The sequence below is a fragment of the Pollachius pollachius genome (genome assembly GCF_949987615.1).
Source record: "Pollachius pollachius genome assembly, chromosome: 18".
Taxonomy (NCBI): Eukaryota; Metazoa; Chordata; class Actinopteri; order Gadiformes; family Gadidae; genus Pollachius; species Pollachius pollachius.
The window spans coordinates 6,221,335-6,239,092 of record NC_136951.1 but is presented as its reverse complement, the minus strand read 5'-3'; the positions used below and the strand labels follow the sequence as shown (position 1 = coordinate 6,239,092).

The following is a 17,758-nucleotide window of genomic DNA, read 5'->3' as shown; positions in this document are numbered from 1 at the left end:
AGCGTTGAGGAGGTGCGCCCTCTGACTCACGGTGCGCGCATTACATGAGCGGACTCATCACACTGTCAGTGGATGCTCAAGAAGCAGAACAGAGGACCAGGTCCGATCACATCGACTGGTCAAATATAAACTACGATAAGTTGTTATGAACCGCATAACTCCTACTTTAAAAAGGTCACTCAATGTGGGGGGAAATCATCAGAATAAAGCCTAAAGAGTCCCAACTGCACCACCTGACAACTTTCAAACTTTCTTAATTTAAATGGCACCCGACAGCCATGCCAGTGGTACATGTTCAAATTACTGAATGGTTGGCATGACTCCAAAATGTGTTAACAATTATGCCTAATAGTCAATTGGTTGTGCACGTCACATTGGTTAACAAGGTGCATCCCATCTGCAAGGGGGTCATCCACGGAAGAGACAGGAACCCTCTACAACCCAAAACTATAGCCTTGCTGCAGCCTGCAGCTCATTGGCTGTGGATGTTCACTTTTCAACAGCACACTTCTCCCCCTGTGCTGCCATACATCTGAGTATGCACCCTCCACTGGACTGAGACGTCCGCATCTCTCGCAACACGAAATGGACATTGCCGTGCACAGGCCTATTAGTTAGTCATTTAGCTTTGAATTCAAGCCTATTTACTAAATTCAGATGAAATGCTCTATGTATTAGTCTAGGGGGGCTGCCGTATAAGGTGGCAGACATTGGGGATTGCATCCAGAGCCATAAATACATATAAACAGAGGCATGATCATCGTTCCCTTGACATCAGCGGTGGAGTCATGCTTGCGTGCAGCATCCCTCATCATGAGGGTCCGACTCCGGGTCGACATGCTCGATATGAACCTTTTGATCAGATCCGCGAATCAACCTTTTCATGGTAGGTGGAAGTTGCGGCGAATGTATAATTGGAATGTGTATCGAATCGATGAGAACCGTAAGAGCTTGGTAGGCCCACCTGTAAAGCTGGGCGGCAGATGTCTTGCACCCTGCGGTGGGGAAAGGCAAAGGTTCAGCCTCAGCAACTGTTCTATTTTTTTTTGATAGACGCTATTGACACGAAACCCGGCCAAGACAAAAATAAATTGAATCTTTCATGCTAAAATAACACATTTCTAGAATAAAAAACATTTTTTTGCGAGGCTAAACATAAACTATCACATCGCTGCAAATACGCGCCCCAAATGCGTCACACGGGTGCCCTCTCTCGGATGTTTAGGCAGTTGCAGGTACAATTAGCCTTCTTCGTAAGTAGTGATCATTAAAGCACAATTAGTCATGTATTTGAATCAACAAAATCCATATGAAATATACAAAAAAAAAGATTCCATGTAAATAACAGCTGTTTAAGCCATGAGGGACAAATCGTGTCGGTGGTTGTAACATCTGGTTGAGGGACGATGTTGGCAGTTTAAAGTGAAAGTGAGTGCCAGAGGTCAATATAATCTAGTTGGATAGCAAATTATGAACGATTTGAAAATGCGTTACGTTAAAATTTATATATTTTCACACAAAACATTTTTCAGGCTTCTTGTTGTATTTATTGAAGAAAAACAAAAAGAAAGTTAGCTCTTATTACAGTTTTGCAGAAACATTAAATGATAACTTCTACTCGTTGGTTATGGCAGACATTTACATGAGCAAGCCTAAACTTATTTACAGAGGATACACAAGTCCTTTGATGGGCAACATAAAAAGAAGACACCTTAAAACAAGACTTAAAAAAAGAAAGCTAAATTGAGGTACAACAAATCTCCATGCATGTTAAAAATAAAAAGTAGAAATCCTTTTTTATATATATAAAAAGAGGCTATCATATTACAACAAAAGCATAAAAAAGAAGTTAGATTTGAAAATATCTATATATTTATATACATGTTCTTGATCAGCTTTTGACCAATGAGAAAACAATATTCAGAAAAAGAACGACAAAATGAAATAGAACCAGAAAAGAGACAACTTAAGGCGGAGGAACGTGTACATAGATATCTGGGCATAAAAATAAATATAACAGAGAATATCCTTTTTTTGTTTGTTTTGTTTTCGTTTATTTTTATAAAATGTATTTTACATTTTTCCAAAAAAGTTATTGAAACCATATTTTTCCGAGCAGAGAACCAGAGCAGGATAAGTCTATTCACTGAATTCAACAGGGAATCACTTCACCATACATTCAGATACTAAGGAGCCCCTCACCTCTACGGTAGATACGTCTTTAACCTCCACCTACGACAGATTCCTCACAACCTTAAATCAGTGATCATAACCCAAACTGACCCTCACACACACTCATGACTATGCACCAACATTCACATCCATCCAATCATGCGGTCAGATTAAATTTTCTTTTGTACAAAACAAATGTGTAGAGGTTGAAAGACCTTCAGCTGCCATGAACTACACAGATATGCACATCGGATCAGCTGTACAACAAAACAAGAGTGTGTGTGACACGCACGCACGCACGCACGCACACGCACACACACACACACACACACACACACACACACACACACACACACACACACACACACACACACCTTTTTACAGCATCCTGCCTACATGGACGATCATGGTGGATATCGCGATATAGATCGACGGCAATATATTGTGGTGGGTATCATGATATACATTGTGGTGGACATGTGATTGTGGACATCACGATGGAGGTGGTGGGATATTTGTGTGGGATATTGTGACAGATTATATGTGTGTGTGTGTGTATATATATAAATATATATACACACACACACACACACACACAATATATATATATACATGAGTGGATAGCATCATATCATGGTGGATATTGTGTCAATTTGGGTATTGCGATAGATATTGCGACAGGAGACCATGAAGATTTTGTGATTGTTGTGTGGGTGGACTTCGTGTCAGGGTGGGTGTCACGATGGACATGTGACACATCCAGGGAGACTCGTCGGTAGAGCAGAACCTTCAGGAGGGGCGCCCCCTCCTTCCCCTCGCTCTCCCTAATGTGGTTTCCATGACAACACAAACTATAAGATGGAGGTCGTGCCTCATTGTACTGCTCTAATCACATTGTCCGTTATCTCGCTCCACGATCTGGAACAACAAAAGGTGGAAGAAGAAGAAAAAGTCATCAGTTTGGCATTTCTATTAAATAGAAGTGTTTCGATTCAGTTCTTGCAGTATCCACCATAGTTACAATTGTATAATGCGATGTCATGGCCATTATTGTTGCCACACACACAAACACAAACACACACACACACACACACACACACACACACACACACACACGTTTGTATGCAGCCTGTGTGAACTACTCTAAGAAATCTTCTCCTACATCAACCACCAAACTTGAGAAGCCACAGTCCTTCCTCAATTTAGAACCTATTTTCAAATCCGTATTTTCTTTAAACCTGTCTCTTTGTCGCATTACGTTTCATTTCCTATTACTCTTTAATCCACAGCCCCGTACTGTAATTTCCTTTGAGGTGTGTGTTATAGAGCTGGCTGGGTTAGGGGCGCATTGCTCAAGGAGGGGGTCAAGCTGTGGACATTGTTGGAGCTACTACGCCATTCATTCACAATAAATAAAGGCACACAAGCGAAGGGGGTGACAGTAAGTGGAGTGGACCATAGCGCCAGTGCTGGGTGTGTTGGATGGGTGGGGCCGCGTGTAGGAGGTGATAGACCGTGGCAGAACGCTGGCCATCAGCTCCGGTCGGGGGGCTATGAGTCACGGGTCTATCGGGCGCACCGCAGAACAAGCTGTTCATCACGCCGTCTCAGGATGGATGGTGTTTATGAAAGAAACGCCCGCGGCGGATATTGCACTTTCAAAGCGAAATGCCATTTAATTACATCTAAAAAAGGGCACGGTCTAGCTGTGAAGGAACCAATATACGTTCTCACATAGTTTATCTTGAGTCATAAGGGGACGTAGGGAACATTTTCCATTACGAAGCAAAATAAACCGCATAGTTATTAAAGGGTTGATATCAGGCTTTTTCCCGTTGCTTTAGACTGTTATATGTTGCATGAATACATCTTTAACATCTGTAATTTTTTTTTACGGCATACTTAAAAATTAAACCATGGCAAGGAGAAGTAAAAAAAAATGTTTCAATATAAACACGACAAACTGGGTTAGAGCAGAAGACATACCATGGAACTCAGTCGGGCTCGCTGTTGTCTGAACTGGAATCACTGGAGCTACTGCTGGCTGAGTCAGACGAACTGCTGCTGTCGCTGTTCCCAGCCGCTCCTTCCTCTGGGGACCAGGAAGTAAACACACAGGTGTGAGTCCGAGTCAGTACACCTGGCCGGCTGGCCAATACGTTTTTTGTTTCCTTGTTCTTTGCTTCCTTGTTTTTGTGTACTGCCTTTCTTATAATATAAAGTGTGTGTGGTCTTTGCAAAGCACTAAATGAAAAACATTATACGTCTTCATGAATTAATAAAACTACCAAAATAAATGTGGATTTTCATCACATTAAACCCGCTGTGAGGGTGAGACATGTATGAAGATACAGTGTAAACACATCTAGCATTTACAGTAATGTGTATGAACAAACTTCACCTTTGTGTGACATGTTTTGACGTGTGCGTCTGACAATGTTTGACACGAGTGTCTGACACGTTTGCCTCGCGAGTGTCAGACAAGTTTGACTTGTGAGTGTCAGACAAGTTTGACTTGTGAGTGTCAGACAAGTTTGACTTGTGAGACACCCCCCCCCCCCCGCCCTCCCTAACAACTCACCGCCCGGTTTCCTCATCTTCTTGTACAGACAGGATTTGACGTACTGCTCCAGCTCGCGCAGCGTGGACGGCTTCAGCGTCTCGAAGTCGATCTCGATCTCGTCGGGGTTGGAGTCCCTCAGGGAGGGCTCCCGGGTCTGGATGATGCGGACCACCCGGCCCAGCTTGCCCCCCGGCAGGCGGTTGATGTCCAGGCTCAGCTGCCTCTTTTCGTCGTAGGTCATGGGGAGGGACTCGTCGTCAGAGTCGTACTCCCTCGGCCCCTTCCTGCAGAGAGGGGTCCGCGGAAAGACGGGAGAAGCGTTTTAAGAGAGGAGGGGCGGTGCCAGTCACGCATGAGTACATGAGGATGTGTATTGGGATGAGGACGTGGTTGATGAGGGGTGTGGTCGCACCGGTCAGTCAAACATGGAAAGTGAAAGGTAATGTGTACAGTACTCCACTCTGCAAGGCTAATCCTTTCTACAGGCCACGTTCTGGTTGTCCATCGTTAAACAATTTAGCGGTTCCGACCTTTCACCCTAAGCATCTGTATTCAAAAGTTCAAGGGCCCCTTTTCCACCAGAAGGTGTGACGTTGACGAGCCACTACAAGCCGTGTCAAAACCTCCCCGTTTGTGAGGTCACAAGTTAAGGGCTGGATGGAGGGATGGATCCGTCTTCACAAGTGGACGGATTCCAGAAAGACGCGTGGCGACCACACGGCCAACCGCCTCTACGCGTCAGTACACCTTTTTGCACAAACAAAAAAAAGCTATGGCCGGGGGGAAGCGGATGGCGTGCACGGCGCCGGGCGTGCACAACAGTGGGTGGGGCGTGCGCGGCGGCGGCAGCTGCGTACTTGAGGCTGCTGCCGGAGGACTTCTTGGAGGTCTTCTTCTGCTGGCCCGGCCTGGGGGGCTTGGAGCTCCTCTTCTCCTCTCCCGGCCGCGCCTCCCTCCTCTTGTCCTTCTCCTTGGCCCGCTTGGGCTTGCTGCCGGGCGCCTGGGACAGCGCCGCCAGCTGCTCGTGCACGGCCTTCAGCTGGGGAGAGGGGGCGCGCACGTGAGGACGGGGTTAGGTTCACAGGCGACGTTGTCATACTTGGTGGTGGTGCACACAGGGTTGTAAAGAGAGGAGGACATGCTTTATTGGGGGGGGGGGTTAGAATAAGTGTATCATTCTGTTATTAAAAACGCATTAGTGTGTTAGTGTGTTCATGGCTTCAACCCGCCATTTTGACTTTTATTTAAGGGTTTATAAAGTCGTTGCTGTTATTTTAGAAACAGGCATCGTCCTATTGCCGTCCCTCTGACGAAGGTTCTTTTAGAAGAGAGCCACACGGAAAATACAGAGCAGCAGAATTAACAAGGGCTTTTGAAAAACGGCTTGCTATATTAAGCCAATGGCGTTGTTCAGTTGATACAAAATTGTCTTGGGAAGCGGATTATCTGACGCTGGGGAAATGATACAGCTCATCGAGGAAGATTCGATTTTCTAACTTCATTCAACTGAAAACGGCCAATCGTGTTAATGTCGTTTTAAACACGGCGACACAGATGGGGCATGCTAAACTTGCGCATGAGTTGTCTACTTTGTACTGTTTTCTAACAAGATGCCAAAAACACTTTAACACCAGTCGCAGCCAATTTAGATCCTCCTAACACATCTGCTGATTGTGGTGTCGACCTGTTGAGATGCGGTTAAATTAATGAATTCAAAACACTTATGCATATACCCTCTCAGTTGTTTATCTATTTCTAAAAGACTTCTTATGAGTGCAATCTCTTAAGTTAAGAGATTCACATGGCTATAGAACCAGACATGAGCCAAACCCTTTTTATCACACTTAGTCTTAAAGGGGATTCACAGGCCAAGAATAACCCCTTTAACCTAAGCTCTAAAAAGGGGTAAACAGGTGAATAACTCCCCAGGTCCATGTTGAACGAAACGGCGAGGATCTCATTTAAAAGCAGTTCTTGTCTTGTCACAAAACCTGTTTTAGGGCCCTGCCTCGGCCACACCCAGTCCTTCGCACAGCGACAGACAAACCCTCAGCCGTGTTCCAACTCCATGGAGTGGAATAACAAGCAGGGGAATGCAGGGGAGATGGAGAGTGGCGGACGGCTCTAGAGATGTAGGACAAGCGGGGCTGGTTGACAGGCCGTTTATTCCACCGACGTTGACAGTGAAATAAAGAATTGCCGGTTTCGTGGAACGCCGTCGTGTATCATCGCGTCACGCGTCGCTGCAACGCGCTCACGCTAGCGTTTTGGTCACGGCGGGGCCTTATGCTTGGACGTGGATCCCCCCTCCAACCAGAATACTAAAGTGGTGTAAAATGTCTGCTTGGCCGGTGTGAAAAGGTCGTTATCCGCGCTCGGGTTTATGGGTGGGCAGATATAATGGCATTAGCTGTGGATGGAGCGCCAATCTTCCAGGGCGATGAGCCTGCATCTGAAGCCAAATGAGCCGGCGTTAAAGAGAACGGGATGGCCGATGCGCCCGAACTAGTTGTATTTGGTGAATAGCCTATGCAAGCACACACACGTCATTTCGAGGTGTGTATGTCTAAGTGTCAAGGCGATACTGAGTTTCTGCTGACCCACCCGGTTACGTGTTAAGACCAAACCAGGAAGGTGTTTTCTCTCCCAGAATAAGAGAAAACAGCAGACATTGTCGTACCCGAATTATAGCTTTGTTTTCTTCACGTCATTTCATACAATACTTAAAAAAAGTGTGACAGTTTCTGCATCTATGCCTGCACCAACTCCTGACCAAAACCCACATCCTTCCCAGCTAATAAGGCAGACTCAGTCATAAAGACACGCACTGCAGAAGTGGGACGCCGGCTACACTGACAGATTGTCCCATGCTCCAGCGCACACGGCCCCCTGGTGGCACCCTGCTCACACACACACACACACACACACACACACACACAACCATGCTTACACACCATGCACACACACACCATAGGAGTGATTGACAGCCACCCGTCTTGTTCACACTGGGGGGCAGAAAGTTTCACGTTGACCCAAGGAGGTTGAATTGAAAGAGAGGCAACAGGCAGTATTTCAAACTGAGGGTGGGGGAGGCTAGTGGTGGGTTTGCTCTCAGTCAAAAGGTTGTGGGTTCAAACCTCACTGTCCGCAGACTACCTGTAGGCATCCTACAGAAGTACTAGTTTACCAAGAGTAACCCTTAAAAAGCCAACGTGTGGAACATTTACAAACACAAACCATAAACTGCATAGTTAAATACTATACAAGTATAAATCTGAATATCTACAGTTTGAGTACGTTAGTGAAGTTGTGCTTCGCTCGTGACTGTTGTCAATCATTAGACAGATTAAGTGAACAGTTATCAAAGTATTCAGATACACATAAATCTATTAAAAGGGGTAACATAGAATGTATTATTTTAAAATTCAAATTATGTTTTCTAATTTTCCTGGTAACCCCGCAACCCATCAAAGTATTTCTCGGGGCAGGCGTGACCCCACTTGAGAAACACTGACCTACAGCAAGCTACTCTCAACCCTACGTCTTCATTCATGATGAATGCCCACTCAATCATTTCTCACCCAAGACGTTTTGGTCGGTCTTAATTTAACACAACTAAGCATCACCCACCGAACTATAGGCGTAAAAGTGCCCTTAGAGATATAGCATTAGTTTCGTCTATCTTCTGTTAATGAGGTGATAATTGGTAAGTTGTAGTCACCTGATCATTGTCGCTGCACCCATTTCTCCCCAATTCACTACCGTTCTGATGCTAAGAGACGTGAAACAAAAATAGAAACATTTCATATATGTATATATGAATAATAAATAATTAGCCACAGGGTATTTCTCGCAGTGTATCAAGACAAATTAATTCCTAAATTGGCACCTATCTTCGCACCGGGTGTGATGTTGACTAGTCCTAAAAGGCCATTTCAAAATGGACCCATTTGTGACATCATAAGCTGGAGGGTCTATCCATCTCGATGATGGATGGATGAACTCAAGCCTTCACGTCGGTGAGTTCCACCATGGATCCATCTATTCATCATCCTTGCGATGTCACAAATGGAAACCCTTTCAAGCGGCTCGTCAATCACCGCCGCGGACCCGGTGCTAAGAACGAGCGGCTCGTTAAGACCAGGTCGTCATGGAAACCCACCTGTTCGGCGCCCACTTGCTCCTGCAGCTCGGCGAGGCGGCTGGCGTGGTCCTCCTCGCCGTCGGACATGCCCGACACTGAGGAGTTGCCGCTGTTCAGGCTGAACTTGGCGTTCTTCGGGGTCCCGCCCCCCGGCGTGCTCAGGTCCACCGCCTCGTCGGGCATCTTGGCGAACCTCATCTCGAACACGTCCTGGGAGGAGGGGGGGGGGTCCCACACGCAAACAATCAGAACGACCGTCCAGAGTTACATCGCTAAGGCTAGTTTCCAGATTGAAACTCAGTAACTATGAATATTTGCCAATATACATCTGGTAGAATATCAGCTAAAGGCTTGGATAAGGTTTTCGCTGCCAAAACACAGAATGGTACCTGGAGTTTCCTGGCCATGGCGACCACTTCGTGATCCGGAGGGTTGTATTTGTAACAATTTGAGAAGATTAATCGGACGTCCGCCGCAAACGCCTGAGTGTCGTGGTACTTCCGCTCGTCCATCTTTTTCTGAAGAGAGGGAAGACAACCAAACAAACACGTCAGCCAGAAGACCTGGAGCACTCGAGTCGGGCGCCATGATTCAGAAAATGAAGATATCATTCTCCCGCTTAGATCGGTTAGCGTGAAAAAGGGGGCGGGGCCACTACGACATCACTTATGAGGTTCATGAGCACAGGGGGCACGGAAAGCACACAACAAACACACTGCCCTGCAGCCACTTGATCGCGCATTGCATTCAATTGAGTGGCAAAAAATATATAAAAAATAGTTAGTTGTTATCCTAGCTCTGTTTGTTGTCTACGGGGAATGGGTTAACCTAGCGATTGTTGGTGCTTGGCACTCCTTACTGTACTGACAGCGATATATTGTGTCTCCTTCTTCTGACAAATGCACTGTTGTGAGTCGCTTCGGATAAAGGTGTCTGCTCAACGGCCTGAACGTAAACGTGATGGCGGCGCCGCTCACCTTGACGGAGCCCAGGTCCATGGGCAGCTTGATGATGTCGTGGTAGTCGTGCAGCGCCAGGGCCTCTGCGTCCACGGGCTTGTAGAAGGGCCAGGCGTACGCCGCGTGCTTCTTGGACAGCATCTCCTTCAGGATGCCCTCGCAGAAGCGCAGCTGTTCCGTGAGGCGCCCCCTCTTGGTGGCGTGCTGCGCCGTCTCCTCCTCCTCCACCAGCGCCTTCTTGGGCGGCTTGATGGGCCGCCCCGTGCTCTCCCGCCGCTTCTTCTCCAGGGACGCCTCGCTCTCCGTCGGCGACGCCACCTTGGCGGCGGCCGGGAGCGCCGGCGGCAGGGTCGAGAGGACTTTCCTCTTCAGCGTCTTGGGGTGTGGACGCAAAAATGTTGAGTTAAAAAGGCAGAAGAAGATGCAGAAATCTGTGTTTCTTTCTTCTTCCTCTTTTTTGCATCAGTTACAAACAGGATTACTCAGTACGGCAGGACCTCAACTATTTGTGCATTGATGGAAATGCATGCATGTGCTAGGCTGTGCAAGTGACCCCCCGAGCTAGTGAGTGAGGAATTAGAAGCACATGAGATATATGTCTAGCTCAAAGAGCACTGGCAGGGGGTACGGTTTGATTCCCCACTGGGGTCCACCAATAAAGAATCAATGAATCCCGGTATTGATCAAGCCCAGGTCACTCATACAAAATAGATTTTAAATCTCAACGAGTTGGATAAATACAGGTCAAGTTCTATTTACGCTGCTTTGGATAAAGTGCGTTACATTTACTATTTGCCTCATTTAGAAATGAGAAGTTATTATTTCCCTTAATGTTGCAGAAACAGTCATTTACTGACTGAACAGCGACCGCCGGTGAGAGTTATCATGTCGGGAAATTTGAAGATTCCTGAAAATTCCCAGATATTCGAAAATTCCTTATCACAGGCGTTTTTCGCATGTGTGAAGGTTTTTTCCATTGGTTTTACAATTAACCCCCTTAGGGTTAATACAGTTGTCTTATTCTTACCCATTCAATCTGTGTTCATACAAATCATCACGGAGGAACTAGTCATGAACGACGGGTGAAAGACTCGCAAACACACTGCGGCTTCAAAGACAGCGTCGTGTTCCCAACGCACAGCCGAGGTTTCCCTAGTCTAAGCACCGTGGATGAGGCAGGGGCGGTGGTGGTTCACTCACTTTGACAGAAGACTGAGTGGGCGAGTTGGGCAGCGAGGAGGAGTTGGAGGTGGAGGAGTTCACCCCCAGCTCTGAGGGTGGAGGAGGTGTGGTGGGGCTGCAGGAGGTCACCGTGCCGTCCTGGCCGCCTTCGTCACACAGAGAGAGACGCACGTTTACAGGACATTCAGGTGGTTGGCCGTCGCTGACTAACGCAACCGACAAGTGAGGCTGGGGACACCCAGGTCCACACTGGGAGTGGTGAACAGAAACCTGTCGGTGCTACACAAATATTCATATTGACACCAGTATTTTCACCACCTCATGAAGTGTGTTCAAAGTTATTGAAGTTTGTGTTTTCGTATGCAATGTTCAGTTGTGAGGTTAACCCATAGGAGGTACTGACTTTTCAAATAATGTGTGGAAAAAGTTGCATTGCCACATACCGGTGCCATTCAAAAAGGTTTAGCATAATCAACTGATGTCTCTTGGAATTAGTCATTTTAAACTCAGGAAAACAAGGCGCGTCAACACACCTTCCTTGAGAGAGATACCATGCTTTGTATGTTGTTCTAACTAGGTATGACCATCCTTTTAATATTAATAACTATTAACATTTTCACTGTACAGAGCCATCCGATTACAATGCCCTTTGGGTTCGGATCTGTATGTTTCATTCAATTAAAAGTGTTGTTTTTCTACACAGACCAAAAAGGTAATGTACTTGGACGCATTGGGAAATGTTATTGTTAAAAGTATTAGTCACATTGATAAAATGTATATGGTTGGCTTGTGTTTCAGGCAAGCCAATTAGTTTCTTTGTTTTTGAATGTCACACTCTTTGTCAATAAAAGCCGTTTGCAGGCCTGGGAGGGAGGTGAGCCTCACTACCTGGGGTGGCGGGTTTCTTGGGCTTCACTTTGGGTGCCGCAGCAGGCAGGACCTCCTCATGTCCAGGGGGCATCTGGGACACCTTCTGGAGGAAAACCTTCTCCAGCGCCTGGGCCATCAGCACGATGTCATCCGTAGGCTGGCATGACAAGAGAAGGGTAGAACACATCACAGGTAAAGTAAGATGTGGTTTTCTTCTGTACTGTTGTGTTCAAGTGTACACTAGAAGAAAAGAAAGTGGAGTACATTAAAGTAGAGTAGAATGAGGTGGGAGTCAATTAGAGAATAAAGTACAGGTAGGCTTATGACGTGGGCTTGATTATCAGACCCTTCCAAGTGTAGTCTTTAGTTCCTGAAGCAGAGGTTATAAGACTACTAAGAAAGAACCATTGTACCTCAGTGAGTGAGTGGAACCTGGGCGCCACCTAATGCCCATTTCTGAGATCACACACACAACAGGTCAACGTGTGGGACCATGTTATATAGAACAGTTGGTGAAAATGGTGTGCATTACCTTGTTGTATATATAACAGTTGGTGAACATGGTGTTGAAGTCCTGCATACACTCTCCGGCGCTGCTGTAGTAGTTGTTCTCCAGTCTCTTCTTGATCGACCCCATGTCCATAGGGGTCTTTATTATCGTGTAGTAATCCTAGCCAACGAGAAAATCCCACTGTTACATTAGTACTAGTTTGCTCGACCACTAGTCAGGCCCACAACATAAAGCCCACCTCTGGCTACAAATCTAACATGAACCGACATTATTTTATATATTTATTTTACATATTATCTTGTAATGACTTGACATTACAAGCTAATGTATTAAAAAAAAAAGGTCCGTCAAACACCCTTACAACAAGAATTGACCATAAAGAAATTATTGTTTTTATATTTACACGTTATTCATCCAGACACAATAAAAGGACTGGGTCTTCAGCGGTGTTTCGACACAGAGAGGGACTTTATCTCCCCTACCAAAGAGTCCAGGGTTAAGGCCAGCTATTCCCCATTTAATTCTGCTCTTCAAATAGTTCAAACACACAAGTAGTCACAGGTAACCAAACACTTAACCAGAGCTGATAACATCATGGTCAATTCCTCATTACATTCAATAGAATTTTGACTGCTCTAAAACACAAGTTTGAAACAGAGCAATAATTCAACATAATGAAGGAATTCATTGACCGAACTGAGTTTATTTGATCAAAACCTCTTTCATTGCAAACTTCATAACAAATTAATGTTTTGCACGGGGCATTTCCCCACCGCGGTATTTAAATGTTTTGTCTTGCGAGATGGATATGCTTCTGCATTTGTCGTCGTGGTTACAGTGTTTTGGTTAATGTGTCAGACCGAGGGAGCCTATTCATGCCTGTCCTGTGAGGGGGGCACTTCCTGTGTCATTTTAGGTTAGACAGTAGCCATTAGCCATTACAGGCCACTTCAAGGGACAGATCCAACTCTTTAGCTTGCTCTGTTCCACTCTTTTCAGCTCCCTCTCTCTTTACAAATATGTGATATCTTACATAATTGATAATGCAGTGAGGTTTCAATGAGAAGTGAGTACCAAGTGTCCAAAACGAATGGAGTATTAGCGGCCCAGTAGACGCTGCGTTCTTACCGGCAGTCCCAGCTTGACCACGTCGACGGGGTGGTAGAAGGGCCAGGCGAACTGGTGGCGCCACAGAGACTTGACCACCACGTTCTGCATGTACGCTAGCTGGTTGGTCTTCCTCCCGGGTGTGGCCGGGTTGATGACCTCTGGGGGGGGCATGTTGGCAAGCTGGGGCGGACCTCCGGTCGCTGGGGGGATCCCCGACATGATTCCCGGCGGGGGCGGTCCTGACGTTCCAGCACGGGGGGCCTGGCGTGCCTTTTGGTGTGTGTTACTTATGCGTTGCGTTGGGCGGTCTCTGGGGTCGGTCTGGAGGCTGCAGGTTCTTCAGAGACTCTGTCGGTGGCCCATCCCATTTCAGGGGGGGCCGACTTCACGACCTGAAACAGACCCAATGTTAGACACAAACAAGAGCCCACTAGGCATTGTTTTTTTTGTCATTGTTTTTTTTTAAAAAGTCCCACAATTTTTTTTTATATATTAAAGAAATGTAATACGCCACCTAATAAAACCGACATACCAAGCATGCATTATGAATAAAGATTGCAAAATCAATACTTAATTGCTCTTCGCTCAGACTTGACCAGAAACATAATAAGATTGCCAAGACCAAATAGTAGCCACAGGGCAGAATGCTAGAACAGCAATTTCGTAACCAGTATTTTGGCCCTCTCCGGCATCGGGGCGTCGGTTTCTCTCATCGAAGATGACCGGTCGAAATTGTGGTGATCTGTTATTGTTTTGGAATGTGGTGTCAGGTGTTCACAGGACAGGCGGAAAGTGGATTGAAAACCACTTAACTTCAGGTGAGAGAAAATTGTGGTCAGTGCTGTCGCCAGGGACCTGTTTTTACATTACATTTTTAAGTGGTTGAACATCTAGTCATTTACCAGAAGAATAGAAGCTTTGTTTTTTTAAATTCGTGTTACATTAAGCATGGTCTTGTGTACAGGCCAGTAAGCTAAGCTGTCTGCATAGCATTGGTGTGTATTTGTAGTATTTCCTCTTTTTTTCTGCATGTTGTGTCCTTTGGGAAGTTTTTGCATCGTGTTCCAGCAAAAGTGACACACACATGTTTGTGTGGCAATCTTGATTTGTATGCATGATATCTGCTATATTTATCAAAACATGCATAAATATGTGTTTGGGTGTGACTACTAAGGAATGATATGGCTTTAGCCGCTACAAGATTTGAATTGGTGTATAAATAAAACATAAAGGTTACACTGTGGCTGAAATACATATTTGGGGGATCTTTCGTCGTTAATTGTGTCTGGCCAGGAGCCCAGCGCACTCGGTCAACAACACGCGCATTAGGTATAACCGTGGAGTTTTACAATGTATGTGCTGGTACCTGTGTGTAGGTGGGGCGATACATAATCATTACTTATTACCAATGATCATGCGTAATGTTAAAAGACAACTCTAGAAATATCACAGAATGCATATGAATATAAAATGCCATCCTAACATTCTAACTGAGGGCCATAACAATGTGGTAAATGGACATTTAAAGAAAAATATCGAGAAAGAAAGCTAGTTCTCATTTCGCTCTGATGTTTCAAATCTCCTATTCTGATCATTGAAGGCGTATCTTCTCGTCTGAAATAATGTCAACAATAATTTGGACTACACGATAAGTCTGTATCTTGATCTCATGGTGCAATACAATCCCATTCAAAAGACAAATAGTGATTTTGGATTATTGCCCAGTTGTATCTGCGAGTCTCATCAGAGAAAGGGAAATCGTCGTGCATTTATCTGCAGTTCCTTCCCTCCCTGGAAGAGACCAAATTATTGTCTTTAACTAGGTATATATGCTGCACAAATAAATACCTTTAATGTTTACACACTAAGTCCCACGTTGTGGAACTGTGTTTTGTCACAAATCAGTATAAATATGTCTGACGAATAGATTAGGCAGAGAGTACCCTAGTTGATAGTAAAATACGATACTTAAGAAATCCTAGATGAGACTAATGGGATACAATTCATCTATTTGTTGTATAATTTCATTGTTGTCAGCAATAGCATTTAAACTAGCCGTAACTTTTGACTGGATTTGTATGCATTATATCTAGTATTTTTATCAAAACATGCATAAATATGTGTTTGGGGTGTGACTACTAAGGAATGATATGGCTTTAGCTGCTACAAGATTTGAATCGGTGTATAAACCTAAAACATAATGGTTACACTGTGGCTGAAATACAGAAGCACGTCCCTTTATTCAGGGACGTTTGTACAACTGTTCAAGACAGGAGCTGAATGAGTTATGCCATTGAATGGCATTTAACCTTTTGTTGATAATGGAATTGGGAAAGCAAACAGATTCTGGCATAATAAAGTACCATACAAGGGTTTATTTACTTTGCTTCTCGTTATTTGATTCCGTCTTAACACGGAAACAACACAGGCCAGCCTTATGGCTTGTCTTAATGTTATTTTGGGCAGCAATACTCAGCGTATCATTTTCCCCTGTAACAAAATGTGATGCCTGTCTACAGTGAAATGACTAGAAGTCAGAATAACTCAGTTTTACTCAGGCTTTAGGGTACCTATGAGCATATGCTTGACCTAGCATATGAAGTCTTCCACATAAACTATGGAATCAAACAGTCTGTTCCCGGAATAATGAGGGGAAGAGGGGGCCATACACTTCTGGAAACCATTGTGTTTACTATTCATCTTGATCCATAATAACAAGACCTCAACCCTTATACTACAACTACCACTGGATGTCTGGTCTATCTAATCAACACTCAATCAACGTGTTGGATCATAACGAAAGGCATGCAAGAGTATCAACACATATTCAACTGTAGGAAACAAGATGTGTAAACAGACCCATTGTACCGCCAATAATGGCTCCAACTCCACTACGACTAGCACTATAGCCCATGTGGATGGTTTCTTTGGAAAGAGAGTAACGATCGTACTGTAATACAGACGATTCTTCCTGTTTCGGTGACATGGTGATTATGGCGGGATCTGACCTGAGCACTGAGCAGCTCTCCAGGTGGATAAAGACACGCTGCCCGCCCACCAGCACTTTCCCCCTGAAGCTAACACCAACCACATTACCATTTTAAAAACATACAGCCTATTTCTTACACCCTAAATTGTGTGAATAAGCACCACAGCCCGTTGGGGAGCGGTACGTCCCGGTGGGAGGCTGTAAATGGAGTCACATTTTGTACTTTCACTACTACACACTACTCCATGGCGTTTCAGAGCAGCCAACAGGAAGCTAGCACAACGCTAACACGATGCTAAGGCGGACGGCGAAATGCATGGCAGGGCTAATGTACACAGCTAGCAGGCTAGGCTAGCAGACCCCGGCTACTGAGAGAAACGTGCACCGAAACCATCACACATACATGTGATATGCTTTCTAAATACGAAAAGTACCATAAAGAGTCGTTCATAGCAAACTAAAAGGTGGAGAATAGGTGATGTATTACTTGTGTGAGGTGCTCTGGAGGGTTTTTTGCGCACAGCAGCCAAAAATACTTTTGCTCGCCCACGAAGTAGTCCCGAGTATCCGAGTGGTGTGTCCTAGTGTGTTTGTGCCGCGGAGGCCGAGCACCAACAAAGAGCCTGGAGGCGGAGGACCGGGTTCCCCTTCTCACCGACTCACTCCGCTGCACGGAACGAACGGCGTCGGCTCCGCGCGCAAAGGCTCACGGGCAGCGTTGCCAGATTGGGCCACCCAATATGGCAATCTGGCCACCCAATCTTGGAACGCTGGCTGAAGCCATGGACCTCTTAAAGAAGGCTGCAGCTCGCTCTCCAGCCAGTGTTGCTAGATTAGGCGCAATCTGGCAACACTATTCACGGGAGAGGAGCCTGAGTAAGGGTCGGGAGAGGGGTCAGTCTCACCTCATTACAAACACTAACATTGTCTCTGGTTGTAGGCTGTTGTGGGTTTGTAAGATAAGTAGTGAATGTAGTTTCGTTATTCGTCATGACTTGGGTATAACATTGTGTTATTGTCACTTGTTGTTCCCTGGGTTATTACACAGTTTTCATGTGTGTATTAAACTGACTCAGCGAAATAAATCGTTTGTTTCAAGTGTCTTCAAATTCTTGGCAAAATTGCAGACACTACATTTGTATATGTCGCTTCTTGCTTTATTTTGATAGGAAACTACCATTTTATCCTGATCAATTTGAATTTCGAAGTTGGTTAAATTTGTCCCTCGGTTGACGCCGCCTTTCTCTTTCGCGCAGGC

At 45.3% G+C, this 17,758-nt stretch overlaps 1 protein-coding gene across 2 annotated transcripts; it reads right to left on the bottom strand.

Moving 5' to 3' along the window:
• Positions 1 to 1,558: 1,558 nt before the first annotated feature.
• On the bottom strand, positions 1,559 to 17,162 carry LOC307089353 (bromodomain-containing protein 3-like). 2 transcript variants are annotated; one of them, XM_079755576.1, is made up of 13 exons: positions 16,988 to 17,162; positions 13,530 to 13,903; positions 12,423 to 12,560; positions 11,909 to 12,047; positions 11,039 to 11,166; positions 9,857 to 10,213; positions 9,269 to 9,397; positions 8,898 to 9,089; positions 8,457 to 8,507; positions 5,593 to 5,774; positions 4,754 to 5,019; positions 4,159 to 4,264; positions 1,559 to 3,090 (listed from the first exon to the last, which is right to left on the bottom strand). In XM_079755576.1, the coding sequence occupies exons 2-12, from the start codon at positions 13,728 to 13,730 to the stop codon at positions 4,167 to 4,169; spliced, it is 1,881 nt and encodes a 626-aa protein (XP_079611702.1). In that variant the 5' UTR covers positions 13,731 to 13,903; positions 16,988 to 17,162; the 3' UTR covers positions 1,559 to 3,090; positions 4,159 to 4,166. The 2 variants fall into 2 exon arrangements, with proteins under 2 accessions (XP_079611702.1, XP_079611703.1); XM_079755577.1 differs by lacking the exon at positions 8,457 to 8,507.
• Between the last annotated feature and the right edge of the window lie 596 nt (positions 17,163 to 17,758).

Coding starts and splice junctions, on each gene's coding strand:
- LOC307089353 (XM_079755576.1), bottom strand. CDS start 13,730: ATGTCGGGGATCCCCCCAGCGACCGGAGGTCCGCCCCAGCTTGCCAAC. Junction 12,561..13,529: donor TGGTCAAGCTGGGACTGCCG/GTAAGAACGCAG, acceptor CTCGTTGGCTAG/GATTACTACACGATAATAAA. Junction 11,167..11,908: donor CAAGAAACCCGCCACCCCAG/GTAGTGAGGCTC, acceptor TGTGTGACGAAG/GCGGCCAGGACGGCACGGTG.